Source organism: Rhipicephalus microplus, chromosome 2, assembly GCF_043290135.1.
Source record: "Rhipicephalus microplus isolate Deutch F79 chromosome 2, USDA_Rmic, whole genome shotgun sequence".
In the NCBI taxonomy this organism is placed as follows: Eukaryota; Metazoa; Arthropoda; class Arachnida; order Ixodida; family Ixodidae; genus Rhipicephalus; species Rhipicephalus microplus.
The window spans coordinates 164386017-164413600 of NC_134701.1; the positions used below are offsets into that span (position 1 = coordinate 164386017).

The 27584-nt window shown below is 44.0% G+C and overlaps 1 protein-coding gene across 1 annotated transcript in view; it reads left to right on the forward strand.

The window, feature by feature from the left end:
- Positions 1–8079: 8079 nt before the first annotated feature.
- The window catches only part of LOC119169670 (cell adhesion molecule Dscam1), a 233612-nt gene continuing 214107 nt past the window's right edge, over positions 8080–27584 (forward strand). The window contains exons 1-2 of the mRNA XM_075885653.1: positions 8080–8775; positions 14705–14939. Of these exons, the coding sequence (XP_075741768.1) occupies positions 14798–14939 (142 nt within the window). The 5' untranslated portion in view covers positions 8080–8775; positions 14705–14797. The remainder of the gene's footprint in view (positions 8776–14704; positions 14940–27584) is intronic.

Sequence of the window (27584 nt, forward strand, 5' to 3'; positions counted from 1 at the left end):
TGGCTACGAGGAACAAACGGGTGCCGCTATAAGGATGTTCGCCCCTAAAAACATAAATAGCCCATGCAGTTACACAGCACTTCCGCGTCGTCACCACCAGGGCTATTAATACGCACGTTTGTGCAGTCGACACATCCTTTAACGCAAGAGAACTCAGCCACTTATTAAAGGTCCCGCATAACTTTAGGAAGAGCCACCGGCTGCGGAAAGCGCATCAGCATCGTGTATAGGTGCTTTGCGATAAGTAGCGTAACTTTTCCGTCTGCACGGCACACTATTTACCATGAATGCGTACGAGATTCCCGGTGACTGTTTGGATTTTGCCAGCGCCGTGAAACCTGAGCGCCATCAGTAGCGGTAACACTGGAGGCACACGCTGTCTTCGGTTGTCCCCACTTTCACGGAGTGGCAAGACTGCCTTAAGTCAAGTAAAATCTCTGAAAAAACAAGAACAAATGAACTATGCATTCGATTACTGTTTTCAAGAGACTGTTTACTTGATGTGTGTCATCCTTTATATATATATATATATATATATATATATATATATATATATATATATATATATATATATATATATATATATATATATATATATATATATATATATATATATATATATATATATATATATATATATATATATATACATAATTTACCTGTATGAGGTATCCCATATCAAGTGTACCCGGTCAATTTTCGGCCACCTTTTATTTCTATCATGCCGAAAAAATAATACAGGTGTATGTGAATGGGAACTGTAGTTATTGATGCGTTACGTTATTTTTCGCAGAAAAAAGAGGGGATTGCCTAGACAGTACTTCGAATGTTTGGCACCTAAGTGATACTTGGTTGCGCAATAAAGTTTACATATTATTCCTAGTTTGAGCGATTACTAGAAAACAATTTTCCCTTAATCTCCATGCGCTACTCTTTTATGAATAATTAGGCGAAAATGCTTGAAGCCCGCGTGCTTAGGTTGACGTGGACGTTAGAGAACCCCACGTAATTGACTCCACTACGGCGTCTCTCAGAATCATATGGCGGTTTTAGGAAGCTAAAAGCCATGAAGTATTGTGATTACCTTTCATGGATATGATAGTTGGTTCATTTTGTTCTTTCTTTTTCGATTTGGCAGAAACTTTTAATGCGCTTCAAGTTTAGCACAGTTTTTTAAATGAAAAAGCAAAACATTTTTCGCTAATAATACATTTAAACTTTATGTTTGCCATGGTTCTGTATTAAATGAATAATGTACTCCGGGAGCGATTGAAGCAAAAACATTGCCGAAATAATGTTACAAAGTAGCGAAAAGCAGCGTTTTGACTCCTATTGTGGCTTAATATTTCAATGTAGCAGTCCAAGTAAAAATATGGCTTTCAAAGCGTTTTATAGTATGCTTTGTCAGTAATGAATTTGGGAAGTGTGAAAAGAGTAGTTTTTGTTTTAACTGAGAAAAAAAGTTCTATTTGAGACACTGAGGCTTGCCTTTGAAGCTTGCCTTTGCCTCACCTTCCTTGCATTGCACGTAAGCGCAAGGCATACCACGTCAGCGTGGAGCAAGTGTCATTTATAGGCACAAAATAGAATAATTTCTCACGTGTATAGGATACATCATACACCAGTGGTAAACAATCGCGCATCGATCTGTACCTGAAACATCGTAAATAGGCCTTAAGTAAACTACACTTAAATTACGTCTATTCTTTTTTTTTTCCTAAGACCATGCGCATTAATTATCCGTACCCAAACACACTGCCCTAATACTTTCTTGCAGGCCATGAACTGCATAAAAATTCTGCCCCTTGGGACTAAGAAGCGGTTCTATATAACCTGCCCTTGATGCTTCAAGAATGAACTCACCATTCCATAGAATAAGAAGTATTGTCCCTTTTCGGCATTATGTACAACAGTATTACTAAAACAAGTGACAAGCAGTTGTGTTAAATTCATTATTCGGTGCCGGAAAAGCCCGCGCTGGGACCCCCCGCTGACAGGCTATGCAGTGAAGACAAGGCAAAGGTAAGCTTCGTCCTACCTCGGGCTAGTTCAGATGAGAAAATTTTTTTCTACAATGAAACAACAGTACTCTTTTGGAACTTCCTGCATATCTTACTGGCAAAATATGCTATGCAACGATATATAAGCTATACTATACAACAATATATAAGTGATACCGCAACCTGCGGACCCACAGGTAGCGGCATCGAATCCCGACTGGGACCTCTGTGGCTTCCGCCGCAGCACGCGCTTTGGCCACGAGGTCTCTTACAGCCTCCAAAGCCGAGCAGGGAATCCTCCTAGCTCTATCGGGTAGGGGGTGAAGGGAAAGTGATTAAAGAGACCGCCAGATTAAATGGGCATGCCCACACCATGTGGAAAGTATCCGCAACCAAATGATCACAGTGTGCACATTCCCCAGAGACGAGCGGAAGCGTATGGTTTGGACGACGAAAGTTAGGGAGCACCACAATTACGGCACGCGTTGGCATACCAGTGGGTTTTTCCCGTGGTATTCTTTCCTATTGCGCGGGCATTTGTAGTTAGCAGGAAAACAATAATATTAACAGATACAAAGTTCGAAAATGTCTAATTGGGCATTTAGAAAACCGATCTACTACGTTATGATTTGAATTTTTAATCCACATTCGTTCCTTCGAAAATTGACTAAGGCGGCCCAAGTAAACAATTACACACACACACACACACACACACACACACACACACACACACACACACACACACACACACACACACACACACACACACACACACACACACACACACACACACACACACACACACACACACACACACACACACACACACACACACACACACACACACACACACACACACACACACACACACACACACACACACACACACACACACACACACACCGCATATTCAAGGGCTTGTTTTTTCCGTGTGTGACACAATATCACAAAGATCTAGCAGACAATGATGCCAAGGAAAGTATAAGGGAAGTTTTTAGACCGAATTGTAATGCAAATGTGAAGAAAAAAATTGGGTGAAAAGATAACATGCCGTGGGCAGGAACCGAACCTGCGACCTCCGCATAACGTTTTTGATACTCTACCACTGAGCTGATATATATATATATATATATATATATATATATATATATATATATATATATATATATATATATATATATATATATATATATATATATATATATATATATATATATATATATATATAAAAGGTTTTGAAGAGGTGCAGTGACAGCTTCCAAGGGTTCTTCGTATGACGTCCGCCTCGTCCCGCTTCAGGTGCACTTAGGGGAGCGTTGATCCGAGCCGAAATTATTTTGTGCGCCGATGCGACGTCAAGCCGCGAAAGTCAAGCATACCCCCCCCCCCCCACATAAAGTTCAGTGCATTTGCTGAAGAAAGTGCTTAATGCGTACCGTCAAATCCCTGTAATTTCACTCGTACGTGACATATTCCAAAAGGTTTTGTGGCATTCGACTTGTTAGACAATAGTCTCCTTTAATGAAGCTATTCGATGATTACTCGTAAAAGCGTCGCAGGGTCCTTTGAAAGAGCCCCTTCACCATTAAGATGTTTTAGTCTGACGCTTCTAAATAAAGACTGGCTAGCCTCCCTGTCCTTTCACTTCATATTTCTTCCTCCTTAGCCAGACGCTAGATGCTGTGTGCCCAATGAATAACGTTACGCCACTGAAGTTTTTTCAGTCCTTTCGTTAGGAGCTGATAAAACCAATATTTAGAAGCGGTGCGAAACCATCATGCGAGGAGGTGAGCTTGAAAACCTTGTCTTTTGCCCCGTGTAACATTCGCAAGCTAAATTTCTTCCCTGTCCACTGAGGCATCGGGGCCGGAGGATCACACAATGCAAGTGTATAGACACGCCAGACGTGCGCAAGGCCTTGCCCGAACTGACCCAAGCCCATGAGCAGGCGAATGGTGCGGTGTTCTGTCGGTGTTCTTTGTGGTTGATTTCCTTTTCCTTCAAGATCACTCCCTGGGTGTGTGCGTGTTAAGAGAGGTGACATAGATTACGGGTAATTACCGTGACACAGCACGTTGCATGCATGACTGAAACTGCTGTTAGAGACCATGTACCGAAAATGTGTCAAGCGTTGCCAGGGTGCATCACGCGGGAACGGCGAGAAGAAGAACGCACGTGAAACAGACGCAGATTAGTCTTCACGGTGTTTGAAAGTAAAAAAAAATATACCGATGCAAACACCAACAAATACCACTTGTGTGTTTTATGATTTCTTTAAAGTTTCATAATTCGGTGCGAGTAAAAGATCCCCCAAAGTACACATGTCATCTCCAATAATTTTTGAAGGGTCATGTGCTGCAGTGGGTGACGTCAGAGCGCAATTATTTGTGTAGGGGAGGCAAATCAAAGCGCTCATAACTACGCCAGGCATTGCATATGGTAGGTCATCCCTTTCCTCTTGGGTCGTGTGCCCGTAAGATCAAAGGCAAGCGTCGTTAAGCTTGAAATCGGATCGATTTTCGCGGCACACAACGTTATAATTATTGGCACACGTAATCGAGAACGTCCAGTGTTTGCATTGCACTCGTCAGCCCAACACCCTACGACATGGTGAGGTGCCGTTCAATAGGGACATTTAGCTTCTACATACATTTTTACGTTACCACGTTACCTGAACACCAAATTGCGTTTAACGCGTTACCGGAACGCATGCTTTAGAAAAGTTTTAGCTCCCCGTACGTAAACGTTTACGCACGTACGTAAACGTACACTTTTGTGTTTGCGTGAACGACCAGACGGTGATGATTACCGCATTTAAGCTATAATAAATTCAGATAAGGTCATCATCACTGCGCCAAAATAATAGGAGCGATTTTTAGCGTAGGAGGTACTTCAGTATACGAAAAGAGGTGCAAAGGCATCGGGCTAATAGGCGATGGTGTCGACGTCTTGTGACGATTCGTTGAACCCAAGTCATGAGCACATTTGTAATCTGCCTACTGTTTGAGAGAGAAAACAATAAAAAATCAGCTAATTCATAAATACTTTATTGCAGGACATTCTACGCAACAAGTACAATGCACAATGTTTCTGCAGTAACGCTTTGTGCTTGCCTGTTTAACGTTGACCCAGCTAAATGAAGTCACCTGCGCAGCCTGTTGGGGACTCTAGGCTTCTTACGTTTACGGCTTTGATATTCCAGGTCCCTTTAACTTCGATAGGAAGGCTGAAATAAAGTGAGCGTAATCTACAATCGATTTATTTCGACTCTGGGACAGGAGTCCTCATATAGCAAATATCACGCGTAGCCACAAACGAAGGTGGAATTGCGAGGTAGAGTCGCAAACGTAATACCTATTCAGATAGTCGTTTACGTTGCGTAAAAAGTGTACGTTACGTAAAGGCTCGCTCTTGCGTAGATTTCTTCCGATATCCGGTAACACAGTAACGTTAAGAAGTATACATACAAGCTAAAAGCCCCTAATAAAAGAATGTCTTTGTTTTACTGTAAAGCGTGCTTTGCCTGTAGGGTAGGCTAGTACTACGAGGAAGCTATCTTGCTGAGAAAAAGATGATGGGTATCCCCAGCTATTAGGCAGGAATGCGAGAATAAACGTGAGAATAAATTAGGCAGGAACGCGAGAATAAAATGAATAAAATAGTAGGCTGACATGAACGGAGGCAATACAGTTCTGTTAAAGTAAGTACATTTCACTGTAAAGCGCATTCGATTGTTGAGCCTGCCAGCGCATTATGGATGATATCATTCTGCAAATTGGAGAATGCATATATTGGCTGTGATTAGGCAGCCATACTGGAAGGTACGAATGATCGAAAGAGAAAGAGGGAGAGGAAGAAAAAGCTTACAAGTAAAATAGTCCAGTAACTGATTGAACAAAGTGAGGGACTGAGTCAACCTAATGGTCCGGTGATGTATGTGAATTAGCTTGGGATGCAGCGCACATGCATAACGTGCATTAGCTCAGTAATAGTGCAACGTATTCACAAATTAAACACACGACTCAGTTAGCTTTAAACTAACTTCTTGCCCTATGCCTTGTTTCGCATCGTTTTCGTTATGTCCGTTATGTCCCCCACGTCCTTTCAGTAAAATGGTTTCAGTTTCAGCTAAAATTTAGGGGGCGTTCTCATTTAAACTTTTCGTTTCACACTGCGTTAAAGAGTGACATTGACTTAGGGCCCGACTGAGACTTTTTTCTTGATGACCACCAGGAAATATTATAGGCCCCTGATGAGCACCCACTTCGTAAATTTGTACGAAACTATTGTACCTCAGGACAACTAACTTGGTTTTAAAGAACTTGGACTGTAAAAGCTACATTTAAAATTTTGCCTGTACCTGATAAATTCTGAAGTTCTCCTAGTTTCGAAAAAAAAAACGCCGAGGATAAAAACCCGCAGCTTGTAGTTGTTAGCTGTATACCTCCGTTCTAAAACAGATACCGGAGTTCTGAAAAATTAATCCCGTAATGTGAAACTAGCAAATTTGAGTTACGGCCAAAATGAAACATTGCTATATGCACGGGTGTGTATGTAAAATTTAATTTATGGTATATGATTATAAACAAAAAAGGAAGTTTCAACTCTGTGCACATCTGAACAATGTAAACGTAGGTAACCGTTTTCTTCAAATAATTTTTTTTATGTTGCTGACTTCCGAAGTTGTAGAACTCATACTCGCGTTTAGTTTTGTGGGGAGAAATTGCTCAAAAGTGAAAAGCAGTCCATCGAAACAAACCGAGTAACGAAATGAACTCTATAGCTTCAAAAGTAAAATAACGTTTATTCCCTCAAATTATAGTGAAATTCACCAACATTAAAGGGCCCTGCAACACTTAATTAGCAGGATCAGCAAACGCTACCAATCTGTAGTTGACGCTCCCGAAAACACGCGAACCAATTATTATAGCGTAGAACGTGGCCTGCAATTCACAATAAGTTATCAAAGTCAGCTAAGCTTGCTTTCTCTTCTCCCGACAAGTGATGGAGGAAGCTGAGAAATCACTCGTAGAAGGTCATTTGTCAGCTATTGGCTGATTTGAACATGGCGCACTTGGTTGTTACAGAGATCACCATGGGATTCCCCGGACTTGTCCACACTGAAAGAGTCACGTATTCGAAGAAAACACAAAGAAAAAAAGGGCTCAACGTCACGACGCGCACGTGACGCATTCATTTCGCCCATGCCACCTCCTCCCCCCCCCCCCCTCCTCCGCTTAGCTTCCAGCGCTTTTGCCGGGGCGAGACAAGGAAGACTGCTATTGAAGCGTGCGACAAATCTTTGTAACTTTGCTCGTACTGGATGGATTCTTAAAACTTTCGCGGCATTGAATTTGTGAGGCAATAAGCTCGTTTAGGGAATCCATTCCATGGTTACTTGAAAAAGTGTTTCAGGGCTCCTTTAATTACCTGGATGTAAAATAAAACAGTTTATTCATGTATTTCTTTGTTCCTATGCGTTTAGAAAGAAAGCCTCGGGATGAGGCTTCCACAGAGATGCGGTATGGCTCTGAATTAATGTTTCATCCAACAAACAAACGTATACTACCGGCAAAAACTGCATCGCTGAACTCATCGTAAATGAAGAAGACGTGACAACTATAACGGCTGCTGACGATACTAGTCATCGCTTACCGTCGTTGTTAAGCCCGAGCTGGTAATCAGCTAGCGCTAACCAGTGCTTCTAGCATGCCAGCAAATGCAGTAAGCCGGTAGAGCACTGCCCCAGACGCGTAAGCGTGTCAGCGAGAAGGAGTGTTAAGCCATCGCGTATAGAGAGAGAAGCAATGACATCGAGGAGAAAGGAGCGAGCCACGCGCGTTAGGAGCTCGGCAGAAAGAGAAGCGGCGGTGTCACCGACCAACGTGTCAAGCACACGAGCCGCGGCCCGTGCTGATACAGCGCAAGCGAGCAAATGCGAAGGCCAAATGCGCGCGCGTGTATTCGCGCTTGCACCTCGGGCGCCCCCTGGGTGCCAGCTTCGGCGATAGAACGCGGGGCGCTCGAGCGGAGGTTCTTCGATTCTCCGGACTGCCAGCGTTCATTCGGCAACCGCGCTACGAAGCAGACGCGCAGACGAGAGCCGTCAGCAGCACCTGAACTCGCGCCGCGCTTACCGCACACGAGAGGACTGGTGATAGTGTAGTGCCGTCACTCCTACAAACTAAGCTTTATAAAGCTTTAGAGAGCCAACAGCCAACGCTGAAGACACGTGTCAGGAAGCTTTAGCGAAGTCAACAACGATGTCTGGTTCTACAAACGTCGTCTGCTAGCGCAACGCTGAGAGACCTGTCAGCGAGCCAAGCAATGTGCGTTGGCGACAGAAGTGACATCACCTCGGCGTGTGACGAGTGATTGTATAGTTTTCACTGCTCTTTAGACGACCGCAGTGTCTAACTTTGTTGAAAGTTTTTTTTGGGGGTTTTGCCTGCCTAAACTAACTACGCCAACATTTCTTCAGAGGACATCGTGCTTCTTATTCTGCTTCTTCACTCAGTTCCTGTCATTCCGAGCTAGAAGAACGCAAATACAGTCGTGGTGTCCGTGTCTGCAAAAGGAGGTGCTACGAACGTCAGCACAAACGGTCGCGTCTGAAAGAAAAAAAAGAAAAGAAAAGGCAGTGTCACCTCGGAGTTCGCTGACATTTTCGCGCGAGAAAACTGTGAACACTTACGAAAGTTGTATTTTCGACTGCACAAGGCAAGTGCCCGGGGGGCGCAGACCAAGTCGTGTTGTCCCCCCTACATACACATTGGTAAGTTCTGTATCTCGCATTTCTTGTTTATCACGTGCGCGACATGTAATGATATTTTTATTGCATCTTCTATTAGCAATGTTTTTACAATTTTTCGCGAAGAAAAGAAACACTGTTATTTGCATTTATGTGTCTATTCAAATAGTGAGATAATGTAATTGTTCAATACGGTGGGACAGTTCTTCCGGCACTCAGCATGCTGACCCAAACGTCGCGAGTTGGACTACGCCGCGGTGGTCTCGTTAGGCTTGAGGCGAAATTCCAGAGGCCTGCGTACGAACCATGCAAGCGCCCATTAAAGAACACTCGAAATTTCCGGAGCCCTTCCGAGAAGGCATGTCTCATAATCATGTCGTGTTTGGGTAGCAAATCAGACGTGGTCTTGTTAACCTCCCTACCTTTCCTAGATTACTTCTCTCTCTCTCTCTCTCTCTCTCTCTCTCATGTTTAGGTTTTCGGCATGCAGAACTTCACATAATCTTTTGTTATTGAAGGGTACCTTTTTTGGACGTTGACACTTCATGAAAATTGTCTCCATATCCCAAATACCAATCTGTTTCTCAGCTGGCAAACTCAATTGAATTCCTTATGGTCAATAGCATTCTACTTGAGAAGGAGAGGTTGCAGGTTCGAGTCCCACGCTCAACGTCCACAATAAGGTACATATATAATGTAAGTAACAATAAATAACGCTTTGTTTTATAGTTTGAGGGGCATGTTAAAGCACCACTCACGATCAAGACTAACACGAAGCCTGCGACCACGGCGTCCCGATAGAATGAATAATTTAAGCGGCATAGCGCTTGCAGAGCGAGTGATTCCTCTTCAGGCCAGTGTGTGAGGCGGGGGAACGAATAAAATTCTGCCCAAGTGGTTATGGTAGTCAGACTGACGTTTACCCGCGGGAGATCGCGGCATGCAGCATAAACCTCCGAGAATAAATGATGGCGTTTCGGGGGAATCTTCTTAGGTTTACGTTTAGCACCGATAGCATGGCTTGACCAAGTTATCCAGACAACCCTGATCTGTCTTATAACGCGGGCTCGGAGGAGTTGTAAAACACGAACGATATCACGATGGACGAAAAGAAACCTTTCGCGGAGAGAAGGAAGTAAGCGAGACACGTTTGGGAGATTTTAATAGATGCAAAAGGAGGTCAGCAGCGCCATTAGGGTGCCTTGCTTTTAGCGTCAGGTAGATCGAAGTGAGTGGAATGGTTTTGAACGAGTAGGAGACCGTCAGGGAAAGAGAATCACAACGAATCATCAAATGCCACGTTTTGAATCATATTTAAACAGTCCGGACATACACGAAAAAAAAAATGCGAGGAACTTTAAGACATAGCCTCTCATGCTTTATATATACGTAAGAAATGACTCACATCAGGCTGGTCACCATTAAACATATCATTAGTACTTCCTTCATAATGAAGCGCGGAGTTAATTAGCATTGGCATTTGCGCGATGCGTGTTATGTGGACCCTGAAACCTAACAGGGAGAACCTGAATCGGCTTGACGGGTTTCATGTTCAGTGTATTGCTATATCTTTGTATACCGTTAATGTTCATATCTTTCAGCAAAACAGTGTATTTACACGGGATCTGATTTAGTTATACAGTTAACTCGGTGAAAACCTGCGCTTTATCTCGAACACTGTACGCCCTGATACACAGAATTCTCCGCCTACATGTGCTGACCAGGTTTTAGGAATCACGCTTTAAGAAATACGGCACAGAGAAAAACTTCAGAAATGTGCCAAACTGTGCCAACTGCGTTATATACCTGGCATGTGTGCGTTGGAGCTGCGATTTCACGACAATTATGTGGGATATGTTATAGGATATGGCAAGCAGAGTCTCTGCAAAGATGCCGTCCTCTGTTAAGGTTCTTCATATATTAGGTTGCATTCAAAAAGCGTGGCAAAGTCGTGCAGCGTCTGCGGTAGCACCGTATCTTTCGCGCTCGTCAAGATAGCCGCTGCACACTTGTCAGACTCATCGCCAGACGCGCGGGGCCGGGAAGCCATCTAAGATCTTTGCGCAAAAACTCCTGATGCACGTTACTTCCCTAATGCTTGCTGAAGCCCCATCGAACAGAAGCTGTTTTTAGCCTTTCTCTTATGTCATGTTTGTGGCAACCGACTATTTCTGGAGTGCGTATGCAATCGTGAAAGCAACGCCTGTACTATAGAGACCACAGCAGTGTTTCTCCAAGTGAGAGCAAAAGCGGGTAAAACGCTTCGAACTCACGCAGAACTACTAGGCCCTCACCTTGTTACAAGAAGTTATGGTGCTGCCATATATGGTGAAGCGACGTTATTTATACAGTGACATCGTTGATTTTTTATGCCCCACCGCGGTGGTCTATTGGCTAAGGTACTCGGCCGCTTACCCACAGGTCACGAATTCAAACCCGGGCTACGGTGGCTGCATTTTCAATACAGGCGAAAATGCTTTAGGCCTGTGGGCTCAGATTTGGGTGCAAGTTAAAGAACCCTATAGGTGGTCGGAGCCCTCGACTATGGCGTCTCTCATAATATTATTATAATTTTGGGTAGTTAAACCCCACATATCATCATAATCATCATCGTTGATTTTTTTATGTAAATATATTTGACCTTGCTCGGTTGTATATTCACTGACATAAGATCAGTTCGGGCACTTGCTCAGAGTACTGTGGATTGTCGTCGTATACCCTGCATTGGCCAGGGTCATTTCAGTGCTGGTGCGACTTTTAAGTTGAAGGACATCGTGCAGTGTACATGCATGGTATAGCCACAAATTCGAGGAATAATAAATATTCTGTAAATGCATGGCTGTAGCAACTCAGTAATGAACGAAGTTTAGCTTTGTTGTTAAGTGTTCAAAAGCAATGCAGTTGCTTATTGGTAGCGTTGAGCTTTAATTGTGCTCGAAACAACCTTTCATCGTACGGTTCTGGTACTATACTACAGCGAAATATTTCAATATAATGAACTTTGACCTTTCAGTACCTAAATTGTTCCCTTAAAAGTAACAGAAAATGGAATGGTCACGAATGTGACTAAACTTGGGTCACCGTGCGCAATTTTAACATTGAGCAAAATTTATACACACACGCACCTGCAAGCCTAAATTTTGGTTCACCTTAAAGAATATTACACGGATAAAATTAATCTACACGTTTTACGTTACATTTAGATCCTGTAATTTCACGCAGAACGCCTTTTTTTTAGATTGTGTTGAGGAATTTTGAGGCACTATAATATTCTGATGGAAGGAGCGGTTATAATTCACTCGAAAAAGCAAACAAACTTTTGGCTGATCAAGCAACTGAAGTTTTGTTGCATCAGTGTCGTGCAGACAGCGAATTGAGGAAAGCCAGAGGCTAAAATGCTTCTTTTTTATACTGTTGTTGCAATAAGAACAATCGCGCTGAAACACTGTCAGCTACGTCGCTCTCCTGAATGAATGTATCAACTGTCCTACGTTCATTTCATGGAGAACTGAATGAGAAAAGTATGCAATATTTAGTCGGGGTTATATTAGCTCATCACAAAGAGTATAGAATTTAGGTCCGTCTCTTTCTCTCTCTCTTGTTCGTATCAAAGACCGGCGTGCATGAAAAAAAGAATTAATGCAATCACACTGCAGCAGTGCGTAGCAGGAAGAACAGAAACGCAGCGCTCACAAAAAAGAAAAAAAATGACGGATCCCACGTACCATAGAAGTCGACGTTATGCGAAGTATGCGGAGGGAAGGTGACCATGTTGTAATTTACAATTGAGCGACATGTTATGAAATGAGACAACATATATGTACAAATGTGTTACGCACAAACTTGTGTTTAACAGATGCAGATATTTATATAACCAGTTGCACTTGCGCAACAATGTCAACAGGAACATAAGCATTAGCAACACCAGAAGTGATAAGCTGATATGAAGCGCTGGTGTTCGCAAGGTTGCTAAGCCCTGGACTGAGCTACACAGATCAACTTCAGCGCAATGCACCTCACAACAATTGACAATAATAACCCGACGTGACAGCTGTGTCACAAGAGTACATATGCAATGTTTAACAATCGGCACTGCAACGACAATGACGTTTCATGAACATTAGGGCCTACTTGAACAGATTAACTGATTGATATGTTGGGGTTAACGACCCCAAATCACATTATGATTATGAGTCGTGTCACAGTGAGAAGAGCTAGGAGAAGTACACTGCAATGATTGCTTTAGTATTTTTTAACAGTTTCGAATTATTATCATCTACACGAGCGGATGATTAAAGTTTCAAGCGATTCCTCTTCTTCGCACTCTTCTTCATTTTCTGATTTGCTCCCACAACACGCACGGCAAGATTTGTGTGGTGCGAGACGCAGCAGCTCTGATGAGTGAGAGAACGAGCCTTGAAAGAAAGAAGGGAGAAACAGAAAGGAAGGAATAAAGAGATAGAAAAAAAAGATAAAAAGAAATTCTTGGTGAGGCAAGGCCCGCGCACGCGTGCCCCCCATTCCAAGGCGAGCGTCATAACCAAGCGGCTATAAAGAGAAAAGGTGCGAGTGGGAGGAGAAAGAGGAAAACGAGGTGGGGAGAGAGTAAAGCATGGCATGTAAAGAAAGCGAGAGATAGAGACATAGGAAAAGAAAGGGAAGAAAGAAGAAAGATGGAGCAAGAAATTGAGAGAGAGAGAATAAAACAATAAAATAAGAAAAAAAGAGAAGAGAGAGAAAGGATTGCGGGGAAAGAGAAAGAAAAAAAAATGAAGATGTAAACAGAGACAAAAAGGCAGAAAACACCAGAGAGAGGGAAAGGGAAAAAGACACAAAGGAATAAAGAGAAAAGTCAGGAGAAAGAAAAAGAGGGTTGTGCAGGCGCACACTTTGTGTTGACACCGTTGGTGCGACGCTGCCCTTATTATTATTTTTGTTGCGTGACAAGCGGTTATTCTCTTCCTTTATCGCACAAGTATTTTTGTTATGGACCCCGGTGAAATCGGGGTGAAATCATTCACATGATGGCGTAAGGCTTCGTAATTGAAAATGTAATTGTTAATCGGACAAGTTGGGGCTCATTTACATTACAACACCTATTCATAGTTGATCCCCAGCTTTGCGCGGGTTTTCGAAAAAATTGGTACATTCAATAAAGGGGATAACTTTCTTGCATAATGGCATGTCCTAGGGAAGACAAATGACACGTAGAGTGGTGTTGTATATTAACGGCCAACTCAAGGCCATACCATGAGGTAAGCTAGTACCGCGTAAGCTAACCTCGTGGTATGGCCTTCCCACGTGGACATATTTCACATTCTGAATTGCGTTTGTATGTTTGAAAGGAAAAAAATGAATTGAATATAATTGACTACGACCTATTAACTGTCAAATACGTAGAAGTCCGAACGCTTAGTTTTCTGAGCATAAATAGTATAGAACTCTCGATCCACTAACTGTTTAGGGACACGGAACAGAACTTTCTCTAGATAAATGGTGTCAAAGCAGAAGTTGGGAATCTAATTCGAGGTCTGAAATTTGCTATCCGAAAGTTGCAGGTTAACTGCCGGCGGCGAGTTCTCTTTCTGTCCACTTTACATTTTCATATCTTTAACACAATTATTACGATACACTTCAAACAGGTCAAATAAGGTCTAACGTTCCGTATACCTGCTTTGGACGTATTATCTGCTCGCTTTTGTTAACGTTGAGTTAAACAGAGAAATAAGCCCTCAAAAATTTCTTCTTTCATTGATTCAAGGTGCTCCTAAATAGACATAAAACAAATAGCCATGTGCCAATCACCACGCGATTGTCAATGATGTACCGTAACTCAACCATGCTGACCGACAGGGGACAAATTCATCTGGAAATAGTGTGCAGAAAGGGTACGAACAGCTCTTATAGAACTACAGCAGCGATTTTCTTTGTTCTCTCTACTGCGTTTTCACAGGTGTCTTCACGCATCGAGCCCGTGTACCATCGCAGTTGTGTGAACAAGGGCCGCTGGCACGCCGAGTATCCGAAAAGGAATCAACCGTTCACAATGAATGAATACCGAGTGTACCTTGATGCCAGTCGCACGGCTAAGTGCAGTGACCGCCGACGCCAAAGGCCAAGCCCGCGACGACTGGGGCTCCCGCTCTCCGTCCTCTTTGCAGCATGCACTGCCCTTGCTTTTCCTTCAGGTAGGCTGAAGAACGTTGCCTTTGCGAACATTTGTGCGATCTGTCGCAACTTATCCGTGCCCGTTATATGTGAAAAGAACAAACGATTGATGTCGGTCTTTTAAACTCTTCCTTATTACCCCCGTGCTATTGCCTCGCCATTGTTGTTTTCATACGACCAAAAACTAAGCGTATTCTTAATAACTAAATCGGATGTCTACGTCTGTGCATTTGTAATGGACAATTCGTCTGTGTTAACGTTTTGAGTGAGCTCAATTTAACTAGAAACAATATTAGCGTATGGTACTAGTTCGAAATATTCTCCTCAATGGTTGTTTCTGTTGTTGGCGCAGAATGTTTTCATTAAAGTTCTCTAGCTCAACAACACATCCGTTTATTGTGTGTATTTATAGGAGTGAAAGAGAGAGTGATGGCCGAGAAAGTAATGTGATGCGCATGTTTGGTTTGCTACCTTGTGATGTTATGGTGAATTAAGAAGATGGAAAGATATGCGGCAAGTTCTCTATTGTAACCTGAGCCGGTTGTGAAATTTGTCCCGTACAATGGCATGAAAAACCTCCGAGCACTGTGCTTTGGACCCTGGCGGATGAAACGCCGAGTTGTTTTTTTTTTGTTGTTGACACCGTAACTACCTGCTGCTCCATCGATCACACCTATTCGAAAGGCACTAGCGCAGATGTAGGTGACGCCCAAACATAGCCGATTAAAGGCAGTAGCACCTCTTTGACGAAATAACGCCAGGAGTCATAGGAGAAACGTTTGGTACAGAAAACTTGCAGGGAATGGGCATCGTTATATTGAGACAAGGTACATGAGTACGCAAGCACGTGGAGCCTCCATGCATTGTTTTCTTTTTCTTTTTCTGACTCATCAATTCAATCTCGACGCTCCAGCACGTGCGCTGAAGTGCCAAACTTCATTTGTACGCTTACGTCTGACAACACCCGGAAGTGACTCGGTAGTTGCGGAAAAAAAATATCTTCGTGTCGTTCCCAAGTCAGTAAGTTTACCGCCTTCAACGCACGACAATATTCATTGGGATCAAGGTGCAATGCGGTGGCACGTTCTACTAAGAGAATGTGGCCGAATCGTTTGCGGCGAGTGAAAGGCGAATTGACGCGAAACAGTAGAAGTTCATGCTGCCGCGTATGTCGTAAGCTTAAAATATATGGAAGTTCAGTCTGGTGGCCCTTAATTTTTGAGTGACGGCTGTTGGGGCATAGAGCTTCTTGTCAAAGCAGAGAGGTGGGTGTATATACGTTTGTATATAGCCTAAATTTGTACACCTCTTTTTTGCATGAGCAGGGTTTGCTTTTTTTATTCTCACCAGGCCTAAGTGAGGTGCCCAGGACGAGAAGAAGGTTTCACGGTAGGCGTGGATGACATGCTGATTCATGCTCCACAGAGTAGTGAATTCAACGAAGTTCTAAGAAATATAACAATAATTTTTTCAAAGAATACTTCCTCAACTAAGCTACAACCTGTAACTTAGCTCCACTTAACAGGACACCTTTAGTAATTTTTGAGAACTGTCGGGACCGTAGAGTTTGCCATAATGTTACAAAAGGGGAAATATGGTGCCTATACGGTCTATGTGAATTTCTTATCGGGTGCCGTTGGCGCGCTGGGAATGACGGTATATCTGTCTGCGAGGCTTGTGTTGGCTGGTCTTGAGCGAGGCTCTGGCTCAAAAGCGGATATGACTGCACAAATAAAGCTTTTGTAAATCAATACCTTTTATAAGTGTTCACGCATATCATATTCTAAAATAAAGGTTCCCTCACCCATACGCAATTACGGAATGGCGAAAGAAAGAAATAGACGACTAACAGTGGCAGAGTGAACGCAGGTTTTGTCGTCTGCGTGCCAAGTTTAGCAGCCGGCCGGTAGTCGCTTTTCACGCTCTGTACAGTTGTACATCGACGTAGAATTTTCCGATGTTAAATGAAACTCATGTTTGCGCAACAATAAGACATAAATAGCTTACTGCGTGCTATTTCAGTAAGAAATCAACCATTTTGACACAAGGAATGCGTTGAAACCCGACGCGTCTTCGAGTTGTGCGGGCTCTACGTGAACAGTAAAAAAAATGACAACATATCCACGGGGAGAATGATGGAGAGTGGAGCGAAGCTGGGTCCGCACACTGTTTCGGCCTCCCGTTTGCGTACGCCGGGATCTTGTCAGCGCTGCCGCACAGCTTCACGACATGCTTCTGCCTCGCGCGCTCGCACAACAGGGTTCCGTCTTCGAGCACGAGCCGCCGCCGCTATGCGTGTACGCTTCTCTGCAGCCTTGTCCATCCGCCCACCTTCTGAACGCGCGCGCGCGCTAAAACAGCTTTTATTTTACTACACCCGCCCCCTAGCGTACGGCGCTGACGACAAACACGAGATCACCAACGTCGTCGTGTGACGTCATTCCTATTTTCTCACGCGCTCGCCCATCGGGATTCCGTCTTCAAGCGCGAGCCGCCGGCGCCGCCTTGCGCGTATCATACATTTTATTGACAAACCGTAAATCATCTGCTGAACGCGTCCGTCCGACGTTTGTCTGTCTGTTTGACGCAACGTCGGAGGGATGAACGGGCGCACGAACGAACGCAGGGACGGATGCACGGACGGACGGATGGACGCATGGACAGATGCACGAAATAGATGGAAGTAAGACTGAACAGACGGCCGGAAGCATGGATGGAATGACGAACGGTTCTTTCCAGTCGTCATCATTCACTCTATAGATATGCCGTGATTTTTAGTATTTATCCTACTACAAGTAACGTCCTCTAGTATCGTACCATTGGCATTTTCCATCGTATATGTATTTCTTTATATATACAAGTACTGCCCTCTACGGCCGGTTCTAGAACTAACTTGACGGGGCTACATACGATTACGACGAAACGCTCAGCCCACGCCTTAAGGAGATTCGCCCCTAAAAACTCCGGGTCAAGTTCGAAGCTCACATATCCCAGCAATCTCCCGCATTCAAGATCGCAGCGCCAGTTTTCACTGAAAGTAAATATAGAAAACTGTGCGGTCGGGACCAGCAACAAATTCTTCTGGAACCACTTTTTCGAAGTGCAGGAGAAAGCTTACCGGTCAAAGTGTCTGATCGCGTAATGGCGAGGAAGAAAACGCGGTGAAGCACTTACCATGCGACTTTTTCTACATACGACCACAATTTGATCACATTCACGCCACATACTGCAAACAGTGGGTGGTGAACGCGACAGCGATTCTCGTTTGTGCGCTGCGGATTATTGTGCATGCGTGCACTGTACGCGCACGCGGGAGTGGTCTAAATTGTCTACTAGGTGCTACGACTGTACCACCACTTCTCGGCGTTCACTACTTTTACATCTTAAGCAGCACGGAATAGGGCGGCAATAGATTATGACTCTACCTACTCTAACATGAGCGCTATTATGGCGTACATGGAAGCATCGGACGCAGTACAAAAGGAACGAGTTCATTATACAGAATCAGCGCTCAACCACTAGGTGCCGTTTTATGTTTTGTGACTTTTAAAAGAAGCTCAAAAAGCATTCATACACAAATCCCAAAAAGCATGCTTGAGTATGCATCTCCTTAATCCCAGGTCTCTTCAAAACAGTTTCGGAACAAACATTTTCAAATACTCGTTCTTTCCTCGTACGATAAACGACTGGAACTGCCTACCTCAATCGTTAACTGGCTCTGTAGAGGCACTTGAGCGTATTTAACTATGACCTATGATGTATCTTTTTGTATCTTTTGTATATGATGTATCTTTCTATTGTTCTTGCTGTTTTACACCTGTGTGCAATGTTATAATCTTGCCCCTCCTGCTAGGGCCCTTGAATGAGCCTGCAGTATTTTGTAAATAAATAAATAAATAAATAAATAAATAAATAAATAAATAAATAAATAAAACAATTAGCGTCCAATCACACTTTCGGGCAAGTCATTGGTTCCTTGAGGTTTCTGGCCCTCCGGCAAACATGCGTATCATATCTAAAGAGGCACCGACACAAAATTTCTTAGTTGTCTTTTTTTACGTCAAATGAGAAGCCAGGCTCTCAAAGCCAAGCGTATTTACTGGCAAGCATATGACCCGCCGCGGTGGTCTTGTGGCTAAATTTACTCGGCTGCTGACCCGCAGGCCGCGGGATCCAATCCCCGCTTCAGCGGCGGCATTTTTGATGGAGGCGAAAATGCTGTAGGCCCTTGTGCTCAGATTTGGGTGCACGTTAAAGAACCACAGTTGGTCAAAATTTCCGGACTCCTCCACTGCGGCGTCTCTGATTATAATATGGTGGTTTTGAGTTGTAAAACCTCACATATCAATCATAAATTACTGGCAAGCATAAGTGTAACCGGAAAAATTGATTGCACGATGCTTTCAAAACTAGCCTTCATTACTATTATCTGACTTCACAACAAGGAATGAGGTTCTCGTAACATGTTCGTGCAAAATACCGCGACGTTTCCATGCCTGCTTCGTTCTTGGCCCCGTTGGTGATCGCTTTAAAGAGACACTAAATTGAAACAATGATCCAGTTTGGATTGGTAAACTTCACTCTGAGAACTCTAATGCCATAAATTTGACTATCATAAGTTCCTTGATAGCAGATAAAAATCAAGATTGAACTCTGATTTTTAAATTTCGCGCTGCAATCACCGCGCGTGGCGTCAAGAATTACAAGCAACATATTTTTCGTACTTGCGCTACCTTGGGTCGATGAAATTTTCGAAAACTTCGCATGCTAGGTTTATGACTGTAACGTTGTGGTTTGCGTTTCGCACAAGGCGCAGGTTCAGCTACGTACTTGGGAGGTTCGAGGAGCCACCTCAGGACACTTCCCGAAGGACGAGTCCGTTTGGAGCAAACATTTAATGACAATAGCTCGAAAGCACTTGACTCAAAGTATAAAGAGTTCTATCTCTCGGATAGAGTTACGAAAAATACAGCAGCTGTGTATTAGTCCCTACACACATATCCTAAGCACTCAGTTCCTACACAGGGTGTGTCGCGGAACGTCAAAAGAGTGGCGTATCACCCACGTCGTTGCGTAGGAGCCTGGGCGCGAAGCACGGGGTTGATGCTTTGTCGTAGTAGTTGGCGTCGGCGTTGGGCAGCCACACTAGCCGTAGGAGAAGCAGCCTTCCTAGGCTGCCGAAGGACGCCGCACTAGCTGATGCTGCATTTGACGCACTGGCCCCGAGGTAGAGTCCTGGCCAGACAGCCTCACCTGAGCTCCAGCCCGAAGCTCGACGGCTCTGGCCTGTCCACGGGCAAGGGAACGTCAGCGCAGCCAAGTAGTCCTGGAGCCCCTCAGGTGACCGGGTGATGGAGGTAGCAGCCTTGGTTTGGGTCCAAAACCCAACCACCCTGATGCGTGGCTCGTCTTCCTCTGGCCACCACTGCGACTCTTCTTTTTAAATGCAAAGCATTTTTTAGCGAACTTCGGTGACTTTGAGCGTATCTATCTATCTATCTATCTATCTATCTATCTATCTATCTATCTATCTATCTATCTATCTATCTATCTATCTATCTATCTATCTATCTATCTATCTATCTATCTATCTATCTATCTATCTATCTATCTATCTATCTGTCTATCTATCTATCTATCTATCTATCTATCTATCTATCTATCTATCTATCTATCTATCTATCTATCTATCTATCTATCTATCTATCTATCTATCTATCTATCTATCTATCTATCTGTCTGTCTGTCTGTCTGTCTATCTGTCTGTCTGTCTGTCTGTCTGTCTGTCTGTCTGTCTGTCTGTCTGTCTGTCTGTCTGTCTGTCTGTCTGTCTATCTATCTGTCTATCTATCTATCTATCTATCTATCTATCTATCTATCTATCTATCTATCTATCTATCTATCTATCTATCTATCTATCTATCTATCTATCTATCTATCTATCTATCTATCTATCTATCTATCTATCTATCTATCTATCTATCTATCTATCTATCTATCTATCTAGCCGCCTACGACTTTTATCTCTCCTGGCCGTTTTGATGATGGTATCGATACCACACTTGGTATGGCATAACATGACTGTATGAAGAACATATCTGACTAGTCATAACATGAAAATCATGACATGTTTGTCGTGAATGTCATGATTTACATTTCATGGTCCTGCCGCTCTTGCGGTGGTTTCGTTCACATGGTATGTTGAAAAACTGGTATAGTACGACATGATTGCATGGCGAACACAGCCGACACACCCTATCATAGAAATCATGATATGCGTGTCATGTCACAACATGACTACATGCCAGGCTCATGATGCGCTGCCTGCCGTTTCGCTAGCTTCACTTATACCGAATTCGGTATTAAGGGCCGTGAATGGATGACGAAAGTATGATATTGGCGCAAACATGATAAACATAAGATGCGCGTCATGTAACAACATGATTACATGCTACGCTCATGATGCGCTTGCAGCCATTTCGCTAGCTTCACATGTACCAAACGCGTTATTACGCGGCTGGAATGGACAACATAGGTAAATGACACATCTAAACATGATATTCAAGACATGCGCGTCATGTAACAACATGACTACATGCCACACTGATGACGTGCTCGCGGCCGTTTCGCTAGCTTCACATATGCCAAAGTAGGTATTACGTGACGCCAATGGATGATGAAGGTATGTGACTGGTGCAAATATGATAATCATGAGATGTGTGTCATGTGAGAACATGACCACATGCCACAGTCATGGTACCAATAAATTTCGACATGACGCGGTGCGCGTCCTCGCCGGCGTTCATTTGGTTGCGTCACGCCAGCGTTGCCACGCTAGTGTCACGCATCCGGCCTCCCTCCGTCACGAAAAGAGGGAGACGCAGTGTTGTCTGGGTAACGCATTAGTGCGAAATCCAGCACGGCGCATTTTGTACTGGTTGCCGTCGGGCCACGCCGACAGACGCTGGTCGCGCCTGGCATTATACTACAGAGTACTCGCGTTTTGCTAACGTAGCGTCGGTGTGCCCAGTGTATCCGCGCGTCAACGCTACATTGGAGTATAATGGGTCCTTCATGATGCGCTCGCGGCCGTTTTGCTAGCTCCACATATACGAAATTTGGTGTTACGTGACGTCAATGGATGACGAAATATATGACTGGTGCAAACATGATAATCCTGACACGCGTGTCATGTACGAACATGACAACATACCGCGCTCATAGCGTGCTCGGGGCCGTTTCGCTAGCTCCACATATACTAAGTTTAGTATCACGTGACGTGAATAGATGACGGTGGTAAACGACACACCCAAACATAATAATCATGACACGAACGTCATGTACGGCATAATTTAACTCCACATTGTAACGTTGTGCTAATTTTAAGGTGACATATCAACATTTCTTATTCGTGCTTCGCATATCTTTGATTCCTACTGTACGTGGGATCTGCCAATTTTTTTTTCCCTCTATGTCGCACGTGGTGGGAACAATGCTGCGTCTGCGTCGAAGTGGCGCTTCAGTCATTTCTTGTCATTCATTACCATCCATGTCAGCTTCTTCTTCCTTACCTACTTTCAACTCGGTTCATGGCACGCACTTGAAATTCTGCTCGCCCCGTTTCAAATTCTGCGCACTCCATCACAATGACACCCGTGAATGACAATGTACGTCCTATTTATCGATTACAAGCTACGTAGGGTCCAGCACACGCCTTGAACCTATATGCAGTCGTGGTGTTCGGTGAGGGAATCGGGATGTGGCGTCTCCAGCTGCATTATTTTTTCCCGCGTTTTCTTACTTGCCAAGCGTCGTCAAGCGACAAGAGTGGTGTTCTCGGGATTACGAAATCACACTTAACTAATGTCCCTTCGCTAGTGCTCCTTCTAACGTTTTGGTGCTTGACGCGACCACAGCTACATAGCAGTACCGGTGCGTGAGGTTCTTATCATTCGAACTGTAGCATGGTGTCCCGCTGGTGTTGACATCGGCTGGTGAGCCAAGCGAAAATAATTTTAACGTCAACATAACATACTTTATCAGCCTTTACTCAACTTCACATTTGGGCAGAGTTCACGGTCTTTGTATACGAGATGTTTATATGGCAGCGTAAGCTCTCATTTGTAAACTAGTCCCTGTACTCGTTGAAGTGATTATCTTCAGTTTTGAATGTAGAGTGGCTTCATGATTTCTGGTCCTATTCAGATACAGCGTAACATGCATGTAACTATCGCGAACGATATATATATATATATATATATATATATATATATATATATATATATATATATATATATATATATATATATATTACAGCCAATACATATAGTTCCTCATAAGAACGGTATCAGGGGAGCTGGAAAGTCTGCCATGCAGTCTTCTGGTTTGGTTTAAGCGTGTTCACGCGTTCGAACTAAGAATAATTTTCTTTCACCCCCAAAAAAGGAAACAAACAAAAATGTCTCAGGTATTAAGGGAAGTCTGAGAGACACCGGAGTCCGCTATCGGAAGCCTCCCTTGGGCCACGGCGTGAAAGCGAAAGCGTGGATTAGCGAAGATCGGCCGGACGGGCCGTCAGGCGTTTTCGAATGGTCACGGTTATAGCGGCAGATGGGTGGTAAAGGGAAGGTGTTGCCAAAACAAGGACAGAAAGGAACAAAGTGAGGTGCACGGTGAGCAGGAGTAAGAAACAAGCTGAGGAGGAGGAAGAAGTACCCCTGAAGGTAAGAATTCGCTAAACGTAGAAAGACAAACGAAGGAAGACACGAAAATGGGCAAAAAAAAAACACACAATCTGCGGAAATCACAGGGGAAAAAATGACAAGTAAAACAAACTGGACTTTCGGGCAACACTCCCGAGAGATTCCCCGGACGCTATTGGCTGCAGTTCAGCAGCTTAGTTGAGTTTCGCCTCCTGGGAACTTCGTGTCTCCGAAGCGGAAGGAATACAGGGACAGGATCAAAGCATGGCCGTGCTTCTTTCGTTCAACGTGCACTGCCTTAGGTGTCTTTTTATTACGATGTCGTGGATATGCTTTTGGAATACTCTCGTGCCTTTTCTGCAGGTGTTCAACTAGGCACTTTTTCTTTCTTTCATTTTTTACACGTGCTGTTTTCTCACTTTTTTGTCTCACTCGCTTTAGGGTGCCTGCGCGATAAGTGGCCCTATTCAGCTTCCAAAAAGTGTGTCCTGGCCATGGCTATAGCCCAGTCCCCTACGCATTGTGTAGTCCTGCCCTTCTCGACTCGCGCTTATAGCTCTCAGGTTCGATATACTCGTTCCTGCCTATTTACTCCGTCCCATTGAAATTCAAATTGGTCACTCTCTCTCTCTCCCATTGTGCACGAGTACAACTATTCGGGCTCTGGCTGGCGTTCTCAATTGGGCGCGAGTTTGCTTTCGTGAACTTCTCATAGCGAGCCCATTCTGTGCCAGAGCAAACACGCGAATCCACCCTTCTCTTCGCACACACTGCCCTAATCGATTAGCTGGAAATATCCCTCTCAAAGAACGACCAACACAAAGGCGCAGTCCAACCGGAAGCAATGTAATCAAATAAATAAGAAAAAAACAACCTAACGAAAGTACGTGGCTGGGAATTTTTTTTTAAGAGTGGTTAACACGTTCAAGGGAACGGCACTATTTCTCTTTCAGAGTGGGCAGCACGTTCATAGGAACGTGATTCTTTCACACAACGAATTGCTTCGCGTTCACCCAGTTGAGCTGTGGATAAGGAAGTTGTTATATTATCGATTAAGAAAGGAATTATACTCCACAATTAGAAGAGAAAGGAATAAACAAATAGAACGAATAAAGTTAAAAAAAGAAGATGTTTTTAGTCGAGACTTTCACGTCCAGATGACGTCGTAGATCGTAGAGTGGGATTTACCGAAAGCAGAAATATCTTACTACGTACATGTGCCACCCCTCCCACAATTCTCGCTACCCGCGCAACTGAACACTTCGGCCACTGCTGCTCCCGCCCCTTCATTTACTCACTTCATTCCGCACCATTCAAACCCGACTGCACGCTGCCAGCTTCGCTGTTTCGGCAGTGTCCTTCAAGCGGAGCTGGCTGATTTTTTTTTTGTTGACAAAGGGAGCACGGCACACATTTATAAAAATGCAAGCATAAAAACTTGCGACGTAGGCAACCACCATTCTTGTGCACATAATCACAGGTCGGCGAACTAACCCACGAGTTGACTTACTCAGACTCACTTATACTCAGATCGAGCCGCGAGTCTGAGCCTGAGCGAGTCCGGGTGAGTATATACTATTTTCGTGAATCTAAGTGCGTCCCGCCGCGGTGGTCTGGTGGCTAAGGTACTCGGCTGCTGACCCGCAGGTCGCGAGATCAAATCCCGGCGGCGGCGGCTGCATTTCCAATGGAGGCGGAAATGCTGTAGGTTTATGCGCTCATATTTGGGTGCACGTTAAAGAACCCGAGGTGGTCAACATTTCCGGAGCCCTCCACTACGGCGTCTCTCATAATCATAAGGCGGTTTTGGGACGTTAAACCCCACACATCAATCAATCATCATGAATCTGAGTCCGAGTGAGTCCAAAGTTCGAAACATGTTTCATGAATGAGTTTGAGTGAGCTTCTAAAGCTTTGCATAACTATGGTACATTCGGATGATTACTACTTTTTTCAGTACTGCATGCCAAGCTAGCACCATATTATAACGTGTTTGAAAGCAGCATAGGTTGTGAAGAAAGATCTTTCTCGTGTGTGCGTGTGGCCACGTGTGCGTAACAAGCGACGACGAGATCTTAATGCAAAGTTATTTAAAAGAGCATTTGCATTTCGGACGGCTGAGAAAACGTTCGGGAAACGGGGCATTAACTACGTGCCCGCGCATGCGAATTGTTTAAAAAAAAAACGCTTTCTTAAACATTGAAAGTGTGTTAAGTATGCGCAGTGTATGGGAGAGCGCAGGTGAAGTAAAGAGAAGTGCAGTTTTAATCGAATATCATATGCTAATGTGCCTACCTAATTTCCGCACGGGGAGGTACGATAGCAGTACTAACATCCTATTCTATAACTGCATTTTGTTATTACAACATGTTTAAATTTACATTAGCTTTATATTGGTTTGGGCGAAGAATAAGCCTCCGGCTTGGGTAAAAACAAATGCATTTTTCGATTACCTCCTGCTGTGACCTACTGGTCAAGAAAATAAAGGAGAAAATGATTAGTGACCGGTATTTGGTAGCTGAGCTCGATAACTCGTCCCGTGGGTTATATTTAAATGGAGGCGAAATTTAGAGAAATGCATACAACCTATTGTCATGACCAGACTACGTGCGCTACGTACGGAGCATCGGTAATTGCGTAAGCATAAACGCAAGCCAAGTTATGTGCTCGTTGAGAGGTTGCATTTAGCGTAAAGTAGGTATAACGTTTGGGGCGTGAATGTTGGCCCGTGACTTTTACGACGACCACTGATGCGATCGTTACGCACGATTCACGGGAGAAGAAGTTTCTGTTTTTATTTTCCACACACGGGTCTCCCGGCGTCCCCAGCTTCTTCGTACCGTCGTCAAAGTCATCCAAAAGCGTCTCTGTGCAGTTTCTTTGTGATTTCTTACTATTTTGCGTGCTTGTGTTGGCTAGCTACCATGATCGATTCGGAACAATCTGCGCTGTAGTGATGAAATAATTGTGGAAGGATTGCGACTAAGGCCTACACTGTACGACCAGCGTCTGAAAACTTACCGCGACAAGCAGCAGAAGCTACAACATTGATAATATAATCCGGAGCACCTAGGAATGACGTTAACGGTTTTCATGCAGCATGCAAACAAAGAGCAATACAGAGGCAATTTCGGCGGGAGCCAAGCGTGTGAAAATTTTAGCGAACGCATCTCTGAAAAAGAACTAATTTACGATCACCGCGCCTGGCCCATGGAAGGGTGACAATAAAAAGCCCCGAATGCGTTGTCACATAGCGACACGGGTCATTACCCGCGCGTTCGCGACGTCTCTCTCCGTTTAACTTCCCTTCACCGAGCGCGAGAAAGACGAATTCGCTTCCGCTGTTGTTCATTAAAGTCAGCGCCTGTGTATTTACCTTGCTCGCTTGCTCGTCGATGCCTTCCTCTCATGCGGTGGACTTTCCTTTCGTGGGGATGTTTCTGCCCGACGCATTCAAATGGGTACATTCATACGGGTCACGAGGGTTCGCGGAAGAGATGAAAAGGGTTTTGAAGAAGAGAGACAAAGGAAGAAGAAGAAGTTGCGCCGGTGTAAAGCGCCAACGTGAAGAGAGGCTGGAAACCACTGTTGAGAAATACAAATAAAGGATCCTCTCGCTTCATTTACTGTCTGTAGAAGGCGTACAACATTAGCGTTTATTTTTGGGCTGCAAGGAAGAGCCTTGCGCATGCGTCAGCTTTTATTTGCGAAGGAACAAGAACAACTAAGCTTTTGGAAACATTTTTTTATTCCAAAACGTGCTTGAAGAAGCGTTATAGAAGGTATTGTTTGGTAGTAGTGTTTATTGTAAAAAAAAATGACGCAAAATTCTGTAGACCAATAGGAAGCATAGCACAGCGTCATAAAAGGGAGAATTGGGCATATATGCAACATAAAGACGGGAAAATAGCCACCGTGGTAGCTCAGTTGGTACAGCACCGAAGGTTTTAGGTTTTCTCCCTA